Source organism: Schistocerca gregaria, chromosome 1, assembly GCF_023897955.1.
Source record: "Schistocerca gregaria isolate iqSchGreg1 chromosome 1, iqSchGreg1.2, whole genome shotgun sequence".
In the NCBI taxonomy this organism is placed as follows: domain Eukaryota; kingdom Metazoa; phylum Arthropoda; class Insecta; order Orthoptera; family Acrididae; genus Schistocerca; species Schistocerca gregaria.
In genome coordinates, this window is record NC_064920.1 from 393,344,292 (window position 1) to 393,366,514 (window position 22,223).

The window sequence follows — 22,223 nt, forward strand, 5'->3', positions numbered from 1 at the left end:
TGCATAAGAATATCAATTGTGACATATCTATTGTGGAAACTGAGAGATTTAGTTACTGCTAACTATTTAAGACTGATATATTTTGGATTGTTCCAGTCTCACATTTCTTACAGACTACTATTGTGGGGCCACTCTACACATATAGTTGATATATTGAAGACACAAAAAAAAAGTTGGAGAGAATGGACCAACAGATCACTACTGACCTCTGGTTAGAAAACTCAATATACTTATAATTGTAAATCTGCAAAAAAATTCATGTAATGAAGATATGCACCAGCACGACACCAGAGGAAAATTTAAAATGGGTATTCTGAGACACAGATGAGTAAAAATAGCCCACTCACCACAGTCAGCTTTGTAAAAATCTATAACAAATTGCCACCCTCAGTATGTTCCATGGCATCCAAATTATTTCAAAGAAAACTGTGCAGCTGCCTGGCTGAAAATTCATTTTATAATATAGCAGAACTTTTTGATGAAAAAAATGTGTACATATGTTAATGATGATTTGTTTGCATATATGCCCTTCAAGGGTAAAGTAGTCACTCGTAAGTATAAAAATGATTAAGGTGAGCAGGAAGGTTGCCATAAGTTTGGAATCAGGTGGGTACTGGCTGAAGATTACCCCAACCAGCACCCACATAAATCTAAATTTATGACATCCTTCCTGTGGGCCTTAATCAACTTTATACTTACCAATGACTACTTTACCTTTGAAGGGCAGATATACAAGTAGATCAGGGTCTCAGCTATGAGAATCAGGATGGTTCCTTCCTATGCCAACCTTTCAGGTGCTGCTTGGTGGCAGCTTTTCTGGAATCCATAAACCTTGAACCCATGTGTTTGCTTATATACTTTGATGACATCTTTGACATATGGACTCATGGTGAGGCTGAACAGTTACAATTCTTGTAGTCTCTAAACACATTCTCCCAATTAAATTTCACATGATCCTGTTCTGAATCCCATGCTACTATCCTTGATGTTGACCTCATCCTCACTGAGTGTCAGCTCCACACTTCTGTTCACATTAAACCTACTAACAAACAACAGTACTTACATTGTGACAGTTGCCATCCTTTCCATGTCAAATGTTTCCTCCCACATAGCCTTGGCATTTGAGGCAAATGAGTTTGTTCAGATGCAGACTCTTTACACCAATACACCATGATTCTCACCTCAGCCTGCACTGGACATAATTACCTCACCAGCGTAGTTCAAAAGCAGATTTCCTGGCAAATCAAATGCAATCCTGGTACAGTTTATCCTTCCATAGAATGACTTGGGAGTACAGCCATTGTTATTCAGTATTATCCAAGTTTTTAATGTATTGATCAGCTACTTTGACAAGGCTATGACTTCCTAAAATCATGCCCTGAAATGAAGTCCATTATGTCTGACATTTTTCCCACCACACCTAGAATAGCTTTTTGTCATTCTCCTAATTTCCACAGTATCCTTGTCAGACCCTATGGTCCTTCTATCTTCATTTCCTTACTCTATGGCTCCTATCTCTGTGACCATACCCACTGTAAGACTTGTCCTATGCACCCTATACCAGCCTTGTAACTGGCAAACATACATGATCAAAGGAAGAGCCATCTGTGATATGACACTGTCATGCCTTTTACATTGGCATGGCTACTACCAGGTTATCAGTCAGGATGAATGGGCATAGACAGGGGCCACATACTGGCAGCAACACACAATATCCTGTTGCAGAGCATGGTCAACAATATGACAGTCGTGACCTCAGTGCCTGTTTCACCAGGTTTGCTGTCTGGATTCTTTCCTCAGAGACCAATTTGCCACAACTTTGCAGATGGGAATCGGCATTATAATGTCTCCTTGTTTCTCAACCCCCATCTGGCCTTAATTTACATCAATTTCTTCTGTCTCAGCATTTCTTCTCAGTAACTATTCCTTTCTTCACCTCCATTTAGTTTTCTATATCTTCTATTATATGACCTGTCTCTTCCCCCACAACCACTGCCTCTACCACTTGCAACACACTTAACTTGCTGCTCTTATTAACTTTTGCATAATGTTTAGTAAGTAATGTCTATTGCATATTACCCTCTCCTAGCCTTTAAGCTCTCAGGTTTTTAAATCTCATCTGGTGCTGTCAGCAACATTCAAACTTTCCTTCTTATTCTCTCTGGTAAGTCCATCCTGACTGGGGTTCTGGGTAACTTTTCTGAACTATCCCCATTTCCTAAACTGCACCAGTAATTTTCCTTCACCCCTCTTTCTCCCCCTTCAAACTTTCTCCCAGGAGGATCCACTGGGTCCAATAGCTTTCAAATTTGAACTTTTTATATGTGTGTTCTTGTGCTGCCACTTGGTGAGAAGATGTCTTATCCAGTCAAAAGCTTTGGTCAAATCACAAAAAATACCTGTGACCTTTTTACCCTTTTCTAAAGCACAGCTTATCTTTACAGTGAATTCCATGGTAGCATTTATTGTATTTTTCCCCTTTTGAAATCCAAATCACAGCCTCCTGCCCACACTGTCAGTCCTACATCAACTGTTTTAGGTCTCTGGTTAAGAAATTTGTTCATAAGATCACCTTTTTACATAACTGAATCATAGTTACATCTTCTTTTAATTTTGCAGACCTTTTTTCTCTTTCATGTATCTTGAATGGAAAAAAAGATCTGTATGGCATATAAAACACTGTCAACATATCATCAAACAAGCTGTACATCATCTTTCACGAGAACAGTGTCTTAAAAAAAGGAGGTAGAAGTTGGACACATAGGAAATTTCAGGCAGTGAAGGCCAATGCTTTTGCAGTTTGTTGTGCTATTGCATTTGTTTCATTTGTGTTTGTTATCAACATCCAGGAAAGCAAAACACGAAATGAGTATAAGGAGAAGAAACAACATTATTGAACAGTGTAGCAGTGATGTTATTCAGTGACGCATATCTTGAAAAGTGAAGCCATGTGTAGTCTCAATGAAATAGATAAAAACTATAATTAGGATAATAATGTGCATCAGATGAAGGAAATAAAACATCTCAAAAATCATTACAGTGAGTTGAGACAGCATTTAATTGATGCACCACTGGGATCTTCAAGTTCATGAAATTTAAACTATTTTTTATGACTTGATGAAGACACTGCAATAAATCATACTTCAATGAGTAAGCAAATCATAACAAAATCATATCAGAATAATAGTGGCAATACCATACTTTCACTTTAATATTTTTGATGAATTACTTTAAATAGTGGAAGCTTTGTGGTTTAATGTCACTAATAGACAGGAAAATCCCACTTTTGAATATGCTCTACACGGTAGACTGCCAACACAGAATTGTTGTCTTTGTGTCATCCAGTTAAAGTAGATGACCACTGACAGTTAAGAATAAATTCAGCATTAAAGTGAAGCACTGTCCTCATTTGTATTCATTTATTCAAAATATGGCCTTTAAATTACTTGGAATCATCTCCATTTTGTTTTGCCTTATCATAGATTTTTATTTAATTACTATCTGGTAATTATATCTCTTCCAATATAGTCTCAACATAAGTTTTATAATTTTGCATTTGTGTTGGCATTAACAATTCTATGTACATTTTGTAATTGTCTTCATAGCTTTATAAGTAGTTTTGCAATGATACTTTTTGTCATTTTGTTTTTAAATTTGTAGCTGTGTGATTTTGGGTGATGACTGTTGATTGTAACTGGAAAACTACAGTGGTGGTGAACAGATTCATGCATCCTCCTTCTGGTTATATATGCTAAGAGAGATGCTCTGATCAGTTTTTTTACAGTGTGAGAAGTTATTCATAGTAATAACTTTATGATCGTTAATTCTGTTTGAAATCTCATGTACTAGTTACTGTGAAACAATTGTATGTTGTTCCATTGTATTTAATGTTCCAATATTTCTTTAGGTTTTATATACTTTAAAAGTCTTTTGGAGACTCATGCATAGTGTTACCAAACAGAAAAACAAATTTTCTGTTTGTTTCCTAGATCTGAAAACTGCTGTTGGTCAAACAAAACTGATTTTCTGATTAGTATTGGACTGTAAAAATTGTGCGAAAATTCTTGTGGAATGTAGATATGGTACTTTAGAATTAAATGAGATCGCTCACCAAAAAGCAGAAGGACTGAGTTGTAAATAAGCACACAAAAAAGGAAGAAAACTTGCCAGCTTTTAGATTACTTTACTGTAGCTCATAAAAGGATAAACTCCAAAACCTGGCAAGTTTTATAATTGCGTAGGCTTCCGCGGCCAGAGCCAGTCGACATAAAAATTTTCTGGGTATGGTACCGCATGATAATGTAAAAACCTACTGCTACTGGAGAAAAACCAATGCTTCAGCCACGATTGCAGCAGCCTTCTTCTGGTTTTTCTCCAGCAGCAGTAATTTTTTACATTGTGATGCAGTACCATACCCAGAAAAATTTTATGCCGCCTAGCAAGTTTTCTTCCTTTCATGCACGTCTATCAACAACTCAGTACTCCTGCTTTTTGCTGAGTGGCCTTCTCTAATTGTAAAGTATAATGTTGGACTGTATATTGATCAAGACTATTAAAATTTGTGGTAAATTGATCAAGGCTATTAAAATTTGTGGTATATTGATCAAGACTATTAAAATTTGTGGCAGACTTAAAACTGTAAAGTCTGATGCTTACCCACTCAGCCACCGAGTCTCACTGTTTTCACTTATCTGAACATAATACATTTTATAATTGCAAACATAATAGTAGTCTCAAAGAAAATGATGTTCAACATGGTACACAAACTATACCACAACTCACAATATGGAAATCTTATTGCTCTTTTTCTCAACTGACCACCCTCTCAATTTCATCTTAGACTTTTACAACAATACCCCTCTAGTTTCTAACATCACATCCAATGGCCAGTGGCACTCAAGTCACATGGGCAGCTATTCCATTTGATTCGGTCAGCCCTGATATGCTTGTAGCCTCCCATTGTACTACCAGAGATAACCAAAAAGAACAAACTTATTCACTAGTTAAATGAGTGTCAGAAGCAGATGCAGGAGTCCCATTCTACCACCTGATCAAGGTTCTTGTAGAAGTGATTTCCTTTCCCTTCCTCCATCCTGTTATGAAATGTCAGTGGATATCTATGTCATGTGTGATAGTGAGCTTGTACAGTGTAGAGTTGTTTTGTGTTTGTGCTATTATCAATGAAGGGAAGGTAGAAGGGCAAGCCTCATGCTACCACATAGCCTACTCTTCCAAAATAGCACTGAGGAAGCAACTGAGCTTAAAACAGTCCCATATGCTGGACGAATCCCCTCCCAAGAGACATTACTCAAAGATTTGAAAATTAATCCAGAACAGTGGCACAAAGTCTGGTGGTCGAAAACTTGATGACACCATCTCATCTTCCTTACCAACCAAATGCTGGTGATTAAATTTTCTCGCACAATCATGATTTGAAATGGCTATTTCCAAGCTGAGCACCACTATGCAAGTAAGCATCAGCGACCTTTGACCTTGACAATGGAGGGAGGTAATCTAATCAGCAGTAATTTATAATCCTGTAGATTCTATGCTAGATGAAACATTTGACAGAAAGAACAGATGTACATTTAATCTAGTATGATATTTTTATTCTGCAGCACAGTGTGCACTGATGTGAAACTTCCTATCAAATTAAAACAGTTTCAATCTGTGAGGAAGTTCATATCAGTACATACTACACTGCAGAGTGAAAATTTCATTCTGAAAATATCCCTCAGGCTGTGGCTACATCACATCTCCACAACAGCCTTTTTTCCAGGAGTGTTAGACTTGCAAATTTCACAGGAGAGCTTCTGTGAAGTTTGGTAAGTAGGAGATGAAATACTGGCAGAAGTAAAGCTGTGAGAATAAGTTGTGAGTCATCCATGGATAGCTCAGTTGATAGAGCACTTACCCACAAAAGGGAAAGGTCCCAAGTTCGAGTCTCAGTCTGGTACATAGTTTTAATGTGGCAGGAAGTTCCAAATCATGTATTGATGATTTTAGTGAGGTTCCTGGATAGAGAACACATCCACATCCACACCTAAATCTGTACTCTACAAAGCACTGTGAAGTGTGTAGAAAAGGGTACATCCCACTCCGCCAGTTATTAGGGTTTTTCATATACCATTCATGTACTTAATGTGTGAATAATGATTATTTAAATGCTATTATTAATTTAACCTTGTTTTCACAATACATATGTGGGAGTGATGCATAGGGGGTTGTACTGTTTTCCTAGGGCCTTCATTTAAAGCCAGTTCTTGACACTTTATAAGTAGGCTTTTGGGGTTGTTTACATCTATCTTCAAGAGTCTGCTGGTTCAGTTTTTTCAGCATCTATGTACATGGATTGAACAAACCAGTGACCATTTGTACTGTCCTCTGTATCTGTTCAATAGCCCCTGTTATTCTTGTCTGGTATGGGTCCGACACACTTTAGCAATACTCTAGGATGTGTTACACCAGTGATTCATAAGCAGTCTCTTTTGTAGACTGATTGCATTTACCCAGTACTCTGTCAATAAAGCAAAGTCTGCCATCTGCTTTACTCATCATTGCACCTATGTGACCATTCCATTTCATTCCAGAAAAAGTGTAACACCCAGATGTTTTTCTATGATTCACTGACAATGGTGCCTATACAACAGTTTGTAGGGAGGAGGGGGGGGGGGGGGAGGACTTACATTTGTGGGTATGGAGTATTTTCAATATTCTGGAAGATGAATGATGACTTGTAAGTAGCCGTAAAAAAGATTCAGTTCCGACCCTCTTAAAACCTGCATAATACTGCTTTTAATCCATTTTATAAACAGAAAAACACTTGATTACACGACTTTTTTTCATTTCTCTGAGAGCTTGGGGGGGGGGGGGGGGGTGGAGCGACAGCCACCTTTGCCCTCCTCAGATATGGGTACTCTTACTCGTTGATATTATAGTCTTCTTAGGATCCTATGCTTTTTTAATTTTGTGAAGTGCCCAATTTTATATTTCTTAAGAAGCAAAATGAGGATAATGGAATGTAGTCAGATTAGGTCGGGTGATGCTGAGGGAATTAGATTAGGAAATGAGACACTTAAAGTGTTTCCAGCATGGCAAAAGTACTACTGATGCAATTAACAAGTTTATTGACAAGATCAGCACATCATTAGACAACCATAATAAAGTTGCTCAAAAAAGGGTCATAGAAGCTTTCGAAATGTGGTGGTACAGAAGAATGCTGAAGATTAGATGGGTATATCACATAACTAATGATGAGGTATTGAATAGAATTGGGGAGAAGAGGAGTTAGTGACACAGCTTGACTAGAAGAAGGGATTGGTTGGTAGGACATGTTCTGATGCATCAAGGGATCACCAATTTAGTACTGGAGGGCAGTGTGGAGGGTAAAAATCATAGAGAGAGACCAAGAGATGAATACACTAAGCAGATTCAGAAGGATGTTGGCTGCAGTAAGTACTGGAAGATGAAGAAGCTTACACAGGATAGAGTAGCATGGAGAGCTGCATCAAACCAGTCTCAGGACTGAAGACCACCACAACAACAACAACAACAACATTTAAACCAAATTGCCCATCTTTGTACATTTTGAAGTCTTATTGATATCTAACTGCATATTTAAGTAGTTTCTTTCAGGCAGTACTTAAGTATAGATAACTACATCAACTGCAAAAAGTCTGACATTACTATGCATGTTGTCTGCAAGGCCATTCATGGTAAACGTGAACAGCAAGGGTCTCAAAACACTTCCCAGGGATCCAACTAAATTACCTCTACATTTGTCAATTTGTTGCACCATCTATACCAAGAAATTATCAATCCAGTCACAAATTTCACTTAATACACCACACTATCATACATTTAATAATAAGTGAAGTTGTGGTACTGAGTCATATGCTTTTTAAAAATAGAAAAAGATTGCATTATCTAACTGCAGTGATCCAAAGCTTTGAGTATGCCATATGAGAAAACTTCAAGATTGGTCACATGATTAGTATTTTCGGAATCGATGCTGGATTTCGCGGAGAACATCATACTGTTTGATGTATCTTATCATGTTTGAGCTAAGAATATGTTCTAATTTTGTGCAACTAACCAGTGTCAAGGATATCAGGTGGTAGTCTTGTGGATTACTTCTACTACCCTCCTTGTAAATGGATGTGATCAGTTCTTTCTTCCAACTACTGGGCATGGTTTTTTGTTGGAGGTATCTGTGACAGATTATAGTGAAAAGAGGGGCCAGCTCAGCTACAAATTTGGTGTAGAATTTGATAGGGATTCCACCAGGCCCTGGAGCTTTATACAGTTTCAACAATTTTAGCTGTTTCTCAATCACCAACACTGCATTACTGCTATTGCTTTGCTACCCTCAATTCCAGTTTCCATTTCAACCATGAGTGTCTGGACACTAACTTGGGTTCCACTGATAGTCTTTACATACTATCAGAATTTCTTTGGGTTTTGTGAAAGATCATTTGACAAAAATTCTGCTGTGGTAGTCACTGAAGTCTTCATACACTGCTCTCTTGATAGCCAAGCATGCTCCATTTAGCATCTCTCTGTCTATAGCCCCATGTTTTGTTTTACACCTACTGGCTCCCTTCCATAATGAACTCTTCTGTTGGGTACTGGTACATATCTGTCCAGTGCAAGATCAACTATTCTTTTAAACTAGAGACATAGCTTCTCTAAATGCTCCTGTCATATGCTAAAAGTTTCAAGTTCCTCACTGAGATAAGGCACTTCTGCTTTTAATCTAGTTTAGTGAACATATATGTCTTTCTACTGGTTTTACTTAGCCTTTGTATTTTGGTAATCACTGATGTCACAACCATGTCATGGTCATTGATACCAGCTTGGATGTGGTCACTTTCAAAATTATAAAGTCTATTGGTTGTCATCAGGTCTAAAATATTTCCATTATAAGTGGTGTTCCAAACCATCTGTTCTAGGTAATTTTCAGAGAAGACACTTAGTAATTTTTCACAGGACATCTTGTCATGCCCTCCACTAACAAAACTTAATTTTCCCAATTGATTGTTGGGTGATTGAAGTCCACTGATGATTACAGTTTGATTAGGGGACTCATGTACAAGTGAAATGAGGTTTTCTCTAAAATTTTTAGTTACACCGGGAAGTTAATCTGGTGCCCAATAAAAGGATCCATTTAAAATTTTAAGCCCACCCTTGATACTGATTCTTGCCCATACAATTTTGCATACAGTTTCAAATTATATCTCTGTGGATTTGAGTGTCTTATCTCATGTGACAAATATACCATCTCCATTTCTTGTTAGCCTACCTTTCAATACATGCCTAACTTTTCCCCAAAAATCTCACTGCTGTTGACTTCAGGCATTAACCAACTTTCTGTGCACAGTATTATGTGAACTTCACAGGTTTTCAGGAGCGTTTTAAATTCTGCCACTTTTTTGTGAATGCTTCAGTAATTAACTACTAGGGTTTTAATACTCTATTCTGTGGAGGGGGAGGGGGTGGAGGGACATTTATTTGGATCTTACACTAATGCTTTTGGGTCTCCTACAGCTGTGGTTATCTAGACTGAATGATGAGTCACCTAATCTGAAAAAAAACTTTGTGTGCCCCCTACACATAGTCAGCTACTTGGGTAGCAACCCCTGAAGTGTAGTGCACACCTGACTCATTTAGGAGGACCCTACAGTTCTCAGCTCTGTGGCACAACTCCAGGAAGCCACAATCTAGCTTGTTGCAGAACTTTCAAAGCCTGTGGTTCAATCTTTCCACTCAGCTCAGAACCAGGAGGCCACAGTCAGTTCTGGGAACAATGCCGCAAATTGTGAGCTTCATTGAAACTCCATGTGGAAGGCTGGTCTTCTCAATCTTCTCTGCGAGTTGCTGGAAGCATTCAAGAATGACCTTGGAGCCCAGACAATAGGCATTGTTTGTTTCAACAATCTGAAGTTAGTTGCACTGTCCCCCTCCCTCTATACCCTACCCCCTGCCCCCAGTACCCCCTCCACACTGGGTGCAGGATAGCCTCTTCAACATGCTTTCAACATGTTGAATGAGGCTCCCATGCATACACAATGAGTGAATCTCATGCTCCTTCCTGCCCTTTGCTGTCATTTTCCTGAGAGGTAGCATTATTCACCATGTGTTGTGTTTGCCTCCTCTTGATGTGAAGTGAGTGCCACTGGCTCAGTTTCAATTTCAGTGAAAGTCAACACCTATGTCCTCCCTGGTGCCTGTCTACCCCACACATGATGCCTACACATATCATTGACATATCATTTGTCATTGACATGTCATTTTCCTGAGAGGTAGCATTATTCACCATGTGTTGTGTTTTCCTCCTCTTGATGTGAAGTGAGTGCCACTGGCTCAGTTTCAATTTCAGTGAAAGTCAACACCTATGTCCTTCCTGGTGCCTGTCTACCCCACACATGATGCCTACACATTTCATTGACATATCACTCACAGCCAAGTGGATGAGTAATGCACAGGAGGTATTCACAGGAGAGGATAGTACTTATACTAGCTTTGGTATGTCTGTTACATGACTATCATGGGAGCTCTCTCAATCCACTCAGTGGTAGCAGTTAGTTACAATATGTGCTACTATAACTAAATCACAAATGTCGATTTATTGTGAAGTAGCTTATGCACACAACAATTGTTACCTTACAAAATTTCTCAGAAATTTAACTTTATGCACATTGATGTGCTCTGAAGTTTGGGGTGGACTATTCTTTGACAGTAACTATAAGTGTTAAATACTGATTTTCTATGAAACAAGTTATCCACAACAATTGTAACTGATAAAACGTTCCAAAAATATGCTTTTGTAGCTATTCAAAAACTCTCATGATAAATCTGTTTTTCACATAATTATACAGTGAAGTAGTGAAGTTAGAGAATGATTGTTATTAACAAGGATGAGCCTGCTGCTGTCAAAAACTTTTTCTAAATGATCACAATTTAAGTTTTAGGCTTAAAATTTTCGATAGTGCTATGTGTTTATTGCAGTATTCATGAATGTTCAAAATTTCACATTATATCACAATGCAAGCAAACACTAACACAATCAGGGTAATATTATGCAGAGCAAAACCAACAGTAAAATATTAGAATCTGTCATTTTGAATCTGCAAATGAATGTGGCACACAGTGTTTCATAAAAAGGAGATTTCAGAAGTTGGCTTTCATATATAAATGCAAATGTGAATTATTCCAATTCTTTACTTAGCCAGTTCTGTTACAACCTCTACTCTGGCATCCCAAAGGTGAAGTTTATCTTGGTCAAAACTGCAAAAACTGCGGAGCAGCAAGAAAGCACTTCTGCTTGGAGCATTTAACAATGCTTATTGTTATATTTAAATAGTGGAAAATACAGGATGGAAAGTACCAATATTACAGAAAAGATAGTTGCTACTCACCATACAGAGGAAACATTGAGTCGCAGATATGCACGACGAATAGACTGTCAGAAATTGAGCTTTCGGCCAACTTCATCAGAAGTAGACAAAACACACACACACACACACACACACACACACACACACACACACACACACACACACACACATATGCAATTCACACAAATAAAAGACCACAGTCTCTGACTGTTGGGGCAATGGCAGAAGCAATGGAGTTGTGGGACACACACACATACACACACACACACACACACACACACACACACACACATATGCAATTCACACAAATAAAAGACCACAGTCTCTGACTGTTGGGGCAATGGCAGAAGCAATGGAGTTGTGGGAGTAAGGAGGAGGCTGGAGTTGGGAGGGGGAGGGATAGAAGATTAGGGGTGGAGAGTGGGGGAGGAGTAAAGTGCTGCTTGTGGAAGCATACAGAGACAAATTGGAGAGAGAGTAGGACAGCTAGGTGCAGTCAGGAGGTTGACATAGGGCAGTGAGGGGAGTGGGGGTCAGGGGGAGGGGGGAAGGGTTTGGAAAAGGGAGAAGTAAAAAGATTGTGGATGTGTTGGTGGAATAGAGGGCTGTGTAATGCTGGAATGGGAACAGAGAATGGGTTTTGGACTGGTAAGGACAATGACTAACGAAGATTGAGGCTAGGAGGTAACGGGAACGTAGGATATATTGCAAGGAGAGTTCCCAACTGTGTAGTCCAGAAAAACTGGTGTTGGTGGGGTGGTCCAGATGGCACATGCTGTGAAGCAGTCATTGAACTGAAGCATGTTGTGTTGGGCAGTATCTTCAGCAACAAAGTGGTCCAGCTGTCTCTTGCTCATAGTTCGTCAGCGGCCATTAATACAGTCAGGCAGCTGGTTGGTTGTCATGCTTGTGTAGAATGCAGTACATTGGTTGCAACTTAGTTTGTAGATCACATGACTGCTTTTGCAGGTAGCACTGTTTTTGATGGTATAGGTGATGCTTATGACAGACTGTAGTAGGTGGTGGTGTATGGGACAAGTCTTGCATTTAGGTCTATTACAGAGATGCAAGATGTGATTGGAAAATTTTACGAATGGATTCGCTACTGCTTACTGGTTTGGCAGGCAGGTACACAGAGGGTGGGGAGTGAGTCATTGCCTTGTCTTTGAATGTCCTCTGATGGGAAATGCATTTCCTTTATTCATTTTGTTGTGGCAGCTGGTTGAGTGTGGGTTTGTTAGGGCTTGTTGCTGGATTCTGTCTGTGTGAAAATAGACGTAAAAACGGAGCAACAAGTTTGTGTAAAATTGTGTTTTAAAACCAAGATATCAGCTTCTGAGACTTAGGAACTTTTAAAAGGGGAGCCAGTCAAATGTTTTTGTGTGGTTGAACAGATTTAAAAATGGCCATGAATCATCTGAAGATGAACCACGGTCCGGCCATCCTTCCACCTCAAAAACAAATGAAAATAATGTGAAAGTTCACAACTTACTGTGCTCTGATTGTAGGCATACAATTGAGGAGATGGCTGATGAACTTAATTTAAGTTTTTATGCAGTTCAGTCAATTTTCTGAAGATCTGAACATCCATTGAATGTCCACAAAATTCATTCCAAAAGTGTTGTCTAGTGACCATAGATAATACTGACTTGATGTGTGCCAAGAACTGATTAATCGGACTAAAAATGACCCAGATTTGTTAAATAGGGTAATTACTGGTGATGAATCATGGGTATACAGATGTGATCCTGACAACAAAGTGCAGTCTTTGCAATGGAAGACTGCAGGTTCACCACAACCAAAAAAAGCACGGCAAAGTCGGTCAAATGTGAAGGCAATGTTGGTGATTTTTTTCGATTGTACCAGTACTGTGCATCATGAATTTACCCCCAGAGGACAGACAACTGTGTCCTTGAGCGTTTGGTTTGTGGAAATATAGGAGTTGGGTGCTACACCATGACAATGCTACTGCTCATAGTGCCTTTTCCATTGTTGAATTTTTGACCAAATTCAAAATTCCTGTGCTTCCACAACTGCCATATTCCACTGATTTAGCACCTGTGGACTTCTACCTGTTTCCTAAACTGAAATGTTCAATGAAAGGGAAGCGATTTGACTTGATTGAAGACATTCAGGCAAATACGGAGAGTGTCCTTAACACACTTCAAGAAAAAAAAATTCAAGGTATGTGGAAACACCATTGGAGTCAGTGTGTTCAGTCAGAAGGGGACTATTTTGAAGGAGACACATCACAGTAGCATGTAGATACCACCATTGTACAATTACATGCCCTTTCTTAAAACTTTCCATCACACTTTGTATAAGCCATATGCCAAGGGATTGGGATCAGGGGTGGTGTAAGGATGGATAATGATATTGTGTAGGTTCAGCAGGCAGCAGAATAGCACTGTGAGAGAAGCCAAAAGGATAGTGGGTAGAATTTTCCTTATTTCAGGGTATGGTGAGAGATAGTAAAAACCCTGGCAGATAATGTGATTCAGTTGCTCGAGTCCTGGGAGTCACTGAGTAATGAGCGGGGTGCTCCTTATGGGCCTGGACAGTGGCAATGTGGGCGGTGGTATGTGACTGGAGAGAAATGCATGAGAGATCTGTTTCTGTACAAGATAGGGAGGGTAATTTTGGTCTGTAAAGGCCTTAGCTATCCTTGGTATATTTAGTAAGGGTTTTTTTGTCAGTACAGATGTGACGGATATGGGTGGCTAGGATGTACGGAGGGAATTTCTTGGCATAGAATGTGCAGCTGCTGTGGAAGCAGAGGTATTGTTGGTGGTTGGTAGATTTGATATTGAGAGGAGTACTGATGTAGTCATCTTTGAGGTGGAGGTCAACATTAAACAAGTTGGCAGGTTATGTTGAGTAGGACAAGGTGAAGTGAATGGGGGAGAAGGTGTTCAGTTTCTGGACAAATGTCAACAGGGTGTCCTCACTCTTCATCCAGATCATGAAGATACATCAGTGAATCTGAACCAGGTGGAGGTTTGGGATTTTGAGTGTTTAGCTAGGATTCCTCTTAATGGTCCATGAACAGGCTGGCATAGCAAGGTGCCATGCAGGTGCCCATAGCTGTACCCCAGATTTGTTTGTCAGTAATGCCTTCAAAGGAGAAATAATTGTGGGTGAGGTCATGGTGGCTAGGAAGGAAATTGTAGATTTGGAATATGTCAGATGTTGGAAACAGAAGTGGGCATTAGCAGTAAGGCCATGACTATTAGTGATGTTAGTGTAAATGAAGGTGGCATCAGTGCTGACTTTCAAGGCATCATGTGGTAAAGGAACATAAATGTGGAGAGTCAGTGAAGGAAATGGTTGGTATCTTTTATATAGGAGCCTAGGTGATGTGTAATAGGCTGAAGGTGCTGAAAACAGAGAATCTCTGTCATTTGATATACACGCTTAGCTGCAACCGCTGTTCTGCATTCTACATGGGGCATGACAACCAACATGCTGTCTGTCCACATGAATGGCCACCAATTAACTGTGGCCAACAAACAGCTGGGCCATGTTGTTGCTGAGCACATGGCCCAACATGATGTTCTTCATTTCAATGACTACTTCATAGCCTGTGCCATCTGGATCCTCCACACCAACACCAGCTTTTCTGGATAGCACAAGCTGGAACTCTCCTTGCAATATAACCTACCTTTCCTTAATCACTCTGGCCTCAACCTTCATTAGTCATTGTCCTTACCCATCCAGCCCCTTTCCAGTTCCCATTCCAGCACTACACAGCCCTCTTTTCCACCAGCACACTCTAGTCTTTTACTTCTCTCCTTTTCTGCCAATTTTAGTTGGTTTTTGCCTTTCACTGTCGGCCTACTCCTTCAGATTTCATCTTGTTTCCTCTTACTTCAACCATTTCATACTTTTCATAACTTTTCTCACATGTTTGGCTGTATTTTTGCGAAATTCTTTGGATGTATTTCTACATTATTTATGTATTTTTATGGGTCTTTGCTCCTCCCATCATATAGAAAAGTTTCCTTATCCCCAACCAGAACCCAGTCCCACAAATTGCTCGTTCATTGTTGCTTAGCTTGTAGAATCCCCCAAATGGCCTTGTCATTAAATTACCCATCTCCGGCTGCCACCCTTCCTTCCACAATGAGCTGCATCTGTTCAAATTCTGCCAATCCCCCCACCAACATAGTCCTTCAGAACCTTATCAATAAGGCCCAAATCTCCTTGGAATAACTCCTTTACATCCAAAAAATTCTCCTGCTATGAAATCCCAAATTCTTGCATCCCATATCACACACTGAAACTCTCGTTCTCCAGGAACTAGTGCAACATGCACAATGCCACCTCAAAAACTCTCCATCCTCTTCACTTCCTACTCTCACCTTGGACTACCACTACCCACCACCTCTAGAACAATCTACAAACCTCTCCTTCAGCTGTTACATTCATCCACCTACAAACCCTGCCAAGTGAACCCCTTCCAGAAATCCAGAAGTATCTCCAGTCCCTCCTCAAATCCTTAAGTCCATCCCAGAACCTCTCCCCAGATAATATCTCTCTCCTCACCCCTACCACTCCTTGAACTCCTACCTTCTACACACTTCCTGAAGTCCATAGTCCCAACCAGCTGGGAGACCACATTGTTTCAGTTACTGTGCCCCCACTGAGAGAATCTCTGCTCTTGTAGACCAAAACCTTCAGCTATTTCCTCCACTAATATTCCTAATGCCCATGGCCTTAATGCTATTGAGCACTACCTTTCCCTATGCCCAAAAGATTACAAACCTACATCATTCCTAGGCAACATGACCAATTATATCCTCACCCACCATTACTTCTTCTTTGAAGGCATTAGTGACAACAAATCTAGGGTACAGCTATGGACACCTCCATGGTATCATCCCATGCCTACCCATTCGTGGGCCATTAAGAATTATGCTTCCTAAACACTAAGAATCATAAACCCCCCACCTGGTTCAGATTCATTGATGACATCTTTGTGATCTGGATTTAGGGTGAGGGCACACTATCCGCATTCCTACAGAAACTCAACATCTTCTGCCCCATTTTCTTTACCTGGCCATAATCCGCCTCAAAGATGGGTACATTAGTACCTTCATCCATATCAGACCTACCAACCACCAGCAATACCTCCACTTTGACAGCTGCCACCCATTCCATACCAAGAAGTCATTTTCACATAGCCTAGTCACCCATGTCCATTGCATCTGTAGTAAAGAGTGATCCCTCTCAACATGTACCAAAGGTCTTAGTGAGGCCTTAACAGACTGTAATTACCCTCCCAACTCTGTACAAAAACAGATCTCCCATATCTTATCTCTCCAGACACCCACCACCTCCCAAAGTTCCATTTTCTGACAACAGAGGAGCATTCCTCTTGTGACTCAATATTCGTGTAACAGACTTAGATACAAGACCTGTCCCACATAACTTCCCACCACTAACCACTCCAGTCCAGTCACAAGCATCACCTGTCCCAACAAAGACAGGGCTAGCTGTGAAAACAGTCATGTGATCTACAAGGTAAGCTGCAAATAGTGGACATGACAACCAACAAGCTGTCTCTCTATATAAATGGCCACCAATAAACTGTGAACAAGAAACAGCTGGACCACCTTGTTGCAGAGCATGCCATCCAACATGACATTCTTCATTTCACTGACTGCTTCATAGCCTGTGCCATCTGGGTCCTCCCCACCAACACCAGCTTTTCTGAATTGTACAGGTGGGTACTCTCCTTGCAGTATATCCTACATTCCCACACTCTCCTGGCCTCAACCTTTGTTAGCCATTGTCCTTACCCACCCAGCCCATTCCCTGTTCCCATTCTATCACTAAACAACCCTCTGTTGCCCCAATGCACCCACAGTCTTTTTACTTCTCTCGTTTTCTGCTAACCCTGCCCACTCCCCCCCCCCCCCTCCCCCCAACCCTACGTTGCTATTCCCTCCCCCCTCCCCACCCCACCCTCTACCTTACCCCACTGCCCAGTTACTTATTTCATAATGGGCTGCTGCTCACAGTCTAGACCCAATGGCCAGAGACTGTAGTCATGTGTGTGTGTGTGTGTGTGTGTGTGTGTGTGTGTGTGTGTGTGTGTGTGTGTGTGTGTGTGTGTGTGTTTGTCTATTTCCAACGAAGACCTTGTTGGCCAAAAGATAAATTGCTGACAGACTTTTTGTTGTGCCCATATGCATCTCAGTATCCCTGCTGTCTGGTGAGTAGCAACTATCCTATTCATAATATTGCTATTGTTATTGTTATATTTGAAATCTATGAACTGTGATTTAAGACATGTGATCTGCAGCTTGCAGCTGTGCAACGGGTTTGGAAGGAATTAAAAGATTTGAAAGAATTGGCTCTTGCATTAATGAACTCTTGAAAGAAGCTCCTCTTAGTAAACTAAAGTACGAAGAAATTACAAGACTTTCATTATGATTTACTTCTATCATGTGACACAGTACTTGATTAAAAATGGTGTGTTTATTTGTATTCATTATGAGAGTCAGTGAAATGATTTTTCACTTGTGAAAACCTGAAGAATTATCAGGTAAACATGAACTTTAAGATGCTCTTATATGACAGTAGGTATGATTAAATTCAAGGAAGAACACAATGGATGTGAAAGAAGTATTAAATGTTATTGAAAAACAGGAGTTAGAGAAAAGTTTTGTAAAAAGCACAAATTTGAAGAGTGTTGTGACGAACAAGAATATAGATTACTATTAACAACAAAATACTCAATATCTTCATTATGTTTTATGAAGTGTATCCTGAAAATTTTCAAAGCATGGATAATTTTTGAAAATTTATGAGTATTTTGTGACACATAAAAAAAATTGAATCTGAAATGGACAGCTCCCTTATTTTTTATTGTACCTTTCCACTAAAATTTTACAGTCAAAGATGTAATTATTAACTGGAACTTGCTTTTGAGGAATCTGACACTAGCCATTAGTTTTTCATTTTGTTAGTGAGTGTAAAATTAATATTGAAAAAATATTTTTTCTTACCTGCTGTAGCAATAACCATGAATGGAGCATACCCATTTGAAATACTCTCTTCAATTTTCTTTTCCAATTCTTCAACATTCATTCTTCCACATGCATCTGTACTGATGAGCCAAACATTTTGTTCACCGATACCCAAAAGAGCAGACATCTTGTGAACTGAATAATGCGCATCTTCAGATGAAAATAGTATCAGTTGTGGTACATTTCTCATGCCATTGTTCTAGGAGAGAAAGAAAAAAATCATATGATTAAAAGTATAGTATATTTATAGGATGAATCATTGAAGCTACAGAACACATGTAAATATTATAGAGAGTTGAAAGAAAGCAGCTTATCAATTACCAAAACAAAAGTAATTTGAAAGGAATCAATAAGAAGACAAAGCAAGTGAATGCGATGATCCTCATGCTTTCATTGTAATGGGTTTCTTTATTCTGTACATTGTATGTGAGTAATAAATGGAGGACCAACAAGGAATGAAATGACGGGGGGAAAAAAGAGAAAACATAAGAAAAAATTGTGGGAACTGTGATCCTCATTGCACACAATGGATGGGTTTCCTAGGCATAGTGAGTAAAATAGATGATAAAAGCATGGGAACAATATAATAAAATAAATCCAAATATTAAAGCATTCCCTTATTGGAACATTAACAGGCACAATTAATTACACAATGCATAAACTCTCAATTGAGTCAGTCCAGTAATCACCGTTACTCATGAAGGCATTATGAATACACATGTGCGGTGCCTATCTGTGTGTAGGGAATCTTTTTACAAAAATTCTTTTAAGACAACATGAGACACATCATTAATGTTCTTCAAGTGCATGTGGGGGGGTTAATCTAACACAGCGATTAAGAAAATATGCAAATGCAAATAAATTAACTTCAAGGTATCATAAATTTATCTCATCTAACAAAGGGATCAAAGCAAAACACAGTGTATAAACAAACAAAATTGAGGTACTTATGTGCAGCTAATGTGACACAATGACTAATGCAAATACAAGAAAAATAAACAAACTTGGGGTGCCATAGGTGAAGCTAATATAAAATAGTTGGGCATTTCAGTCTTTATGCTGCATACATGGCACCACATTGGTTTGTGTATTCTTCACAAAAAAGGGTTGGATCTTGCTGCACTCACTATAATCCAATGTGCTCCATGAAGCAGATAGCTGATGGTCAGCACATGAGACCATGAAGAGAGTGCTGAATAATGCTCCCCTGAAGTATGGTGTCAATCTCGTCTACTTGTTCTCCATAGGCATCATGGGAGCCTGCAATGCTGCTTGCTTCATAGACACACAAAACTGACTTGCACTGACATCTTCATGAGCTGTGCACCCATCTAGTAGCACTGCAGCAAGCCATTAATTCTGATAATGGAATAACTTGAAGATAAACTTAAGGTCAAAGGAACATTAAATCGCCCCACTCATCGTGTGGACAGCTTGATATCATGTTACAGATGTGTGGACAGCTTGGGAAGTACCAGGAACTGGGGACACTTCCTGTAAAGCATGCACTGTGGCAAAGAGAACTCTTTTCCTCAGTTGTGCCCATGATGCAGCTATTTGCTGGGTGACACAAGATCTGCTACAGCATGAGATTAAGTGACCAATGGCCTTTTTAGTCCGGTCCCTTCAACCCCCACAAACCAACTAACAGCATCAGATCATCTGTTACAGTAGATGGATTGGATTCATGAATGTGTAGTAGAGTGTCACCACATAGACCCTCCCCCCCCCCCCCCCCCCCAATCAAAAAGGAGAGGGCAGGCCACATGGTGCAGTGGCCACTTCCAGCATCAATCAATGCACCACCATGGGCAACGGTGCAGTGTCAGTGGGGCAGGGGCCACTAGCAACAGTGGAGGCAGCGACATGGCATGCAGCAGCCTCTGAGGCATTACATCACAAGCTTGGTGAGGGGGTAACACCCTGCCACACCACCAGATGAGGCAGTGCAACAGTGATTCACCATGGTTGGCATAGTCAGGCATGCTGTGATGCTGGAACAGAGCCTTGCAAAGGGTGTGGTATCATGCTGGTACTTAGGCAGGTCGTGCATGCTGGGTCACACACAGTATGCCCCATGCAGGTGGCATAACATGCTCCATCCTGTTCTGGTACCATAGGCACCCGCTGCTACTGTCTCCTGCTGCTGGACTAGGTCAAGCAGTGGAGTGGAGGCATGTGCCAACATCATAGGTGTCTTGACAGGTGCTTTGGTATTGATTGTGTGATGTTAGTGCCTCATGATTCAGGTGGGGTGAGAGAGGACAGACCTTGCAATGGAGGCAAGGTGACTGGTGTTGTGGGCACCTCTTCTGAGGCAGGCAGTGGTGTGAATGGCAGGGCAGACTCTGCTCTCAGGTCCCAAGCACTGTCTGCCAGATTGGCAGCGTCTGGTGGGGTAGTATTTTCACCACCTGGTGTCACCTTGACTTCAACAACTGGTGGCACATAAGGGCTGGAAAGATTGAGCATGTATGCTGTTTTCAGTGGATTGATGCATAATGTGGTGGCAGTGCCACAGGGACCTGTAGAAAACATCTTCTCCCTATACTGCAGCACAAGCCGCGTGCTTGAGTACTGCAGGCTAAGTGGTGGCTGACTGGCATCTACATGGACCATGACATACATGCACTTGCTGATGTCCCAATTCAGGAAGGATCTGCTGTCACTATGGCATGTGAAATGTAGGGTCCCCCTGAATAGGTCAGGTGTGCACTACACGCAGGAAGCGGCTACGAGGGTAGCGGAGTACGTGTGGAGTGCACATGTGGGTTTTTTAGGTTAGAGAATTCCCTCCCTAGGCCCGACAAGATGGCTCCTGAGACACGGCAAGGTAGAAGTAGGCAAAATGCAACAGGGAATAACAATATTAATGTGCTAATAGTATCAAAGGAAATTGACGGAGATCCAAAATGAGAAATAACTTGGGAGAAGGTCATGGTTAAAGCAGGCTCAGACATGGTAATTGGATGTCTCTATAGGCCCCCTGGCTCAGCAGCTGTTGTGGCTGAGCACCTGAAGGATAATTTGGAAAATATTTCGAGTAGATTTCCCCACGATGTTATAGTTCTGGGTGGAGATTTTAATTTGCTGGATATAGACTAAGAGACTCAAACATTCATAATGGGTGGCAGGGACAAAGAATCCAGTGAAACTTTTTTAAAGTGCTTTACATGAAAACTACCTTGAGCAGTTAAACAGAGAACCAACTCGTGGTGATGACATATTAGACCTTCTTGTGACAAACAGACCCAAACTATTTGAAACAGTTAATGCAGAACAGGTAATCAGCAATCATAAAGTATTGATGATTTCAGCCGCAAATAAATATATTAAAAAAGGTAGGAAGATTTTTATGTTTAGCAAAAGTGACAAAAAGCAGATTTCAGAGTACCTGATGGCTCAACATAAAAGTTTTGTCTGAAGTACAGATAGTGTTGAGGATCAGTGGACAAAGTTCAAAACCATTGTACAATATGTGTTGGAAGAGTATGTGCCAAGCAAGATTGTAAGAGATGGAAAAGAGTCACTGTGGTACAACAACCAAGTTAGAAAACTGCTGCGGAAGCAAAGGGAACTTCACAGCAAACATAAACATAGCCAAAGCCTTGTAGACAAACAAAAAACACGTGAAGCAAAATGTAGTGTGAGGATGGCTATGCGAGAGGCATTCAATGAATTTGAAAGTAAAGTTCTATGTACTGACTTGGCAGAAAATCCTAATAAATTTTGGTTTTATGTCAAAGCGGTAGGTGGCTCAAAGCAAAATGTCCAGACACTCTGTGACCATAAT

General features: G+C 40.3%; 1 protein-coding gene across 1 annotated transcript in view; it reads right to left on the minus strand.

Moving 5' to 3' along the window:
- LOC126348887 (cysteine sulfinic acid decarboxylase-like) overlaps window positions 1-22,223 on the minus strand; it is a 117,938-nt gene that overhangs the window by 51,494 nt on the left and 44,221 nt on the right. Inside the window, exon 3 of the mRNA XM_050002391.1 lies at window positions 18,410-18,629. Within this exon, the coding sequence (XP_049858348.1) occupies window positions 18,410-18,629 (220 nt within the window). The remainder of the gene's footprint in view (window positions 1-18,409; window positions 18,630-22,223) is intronic.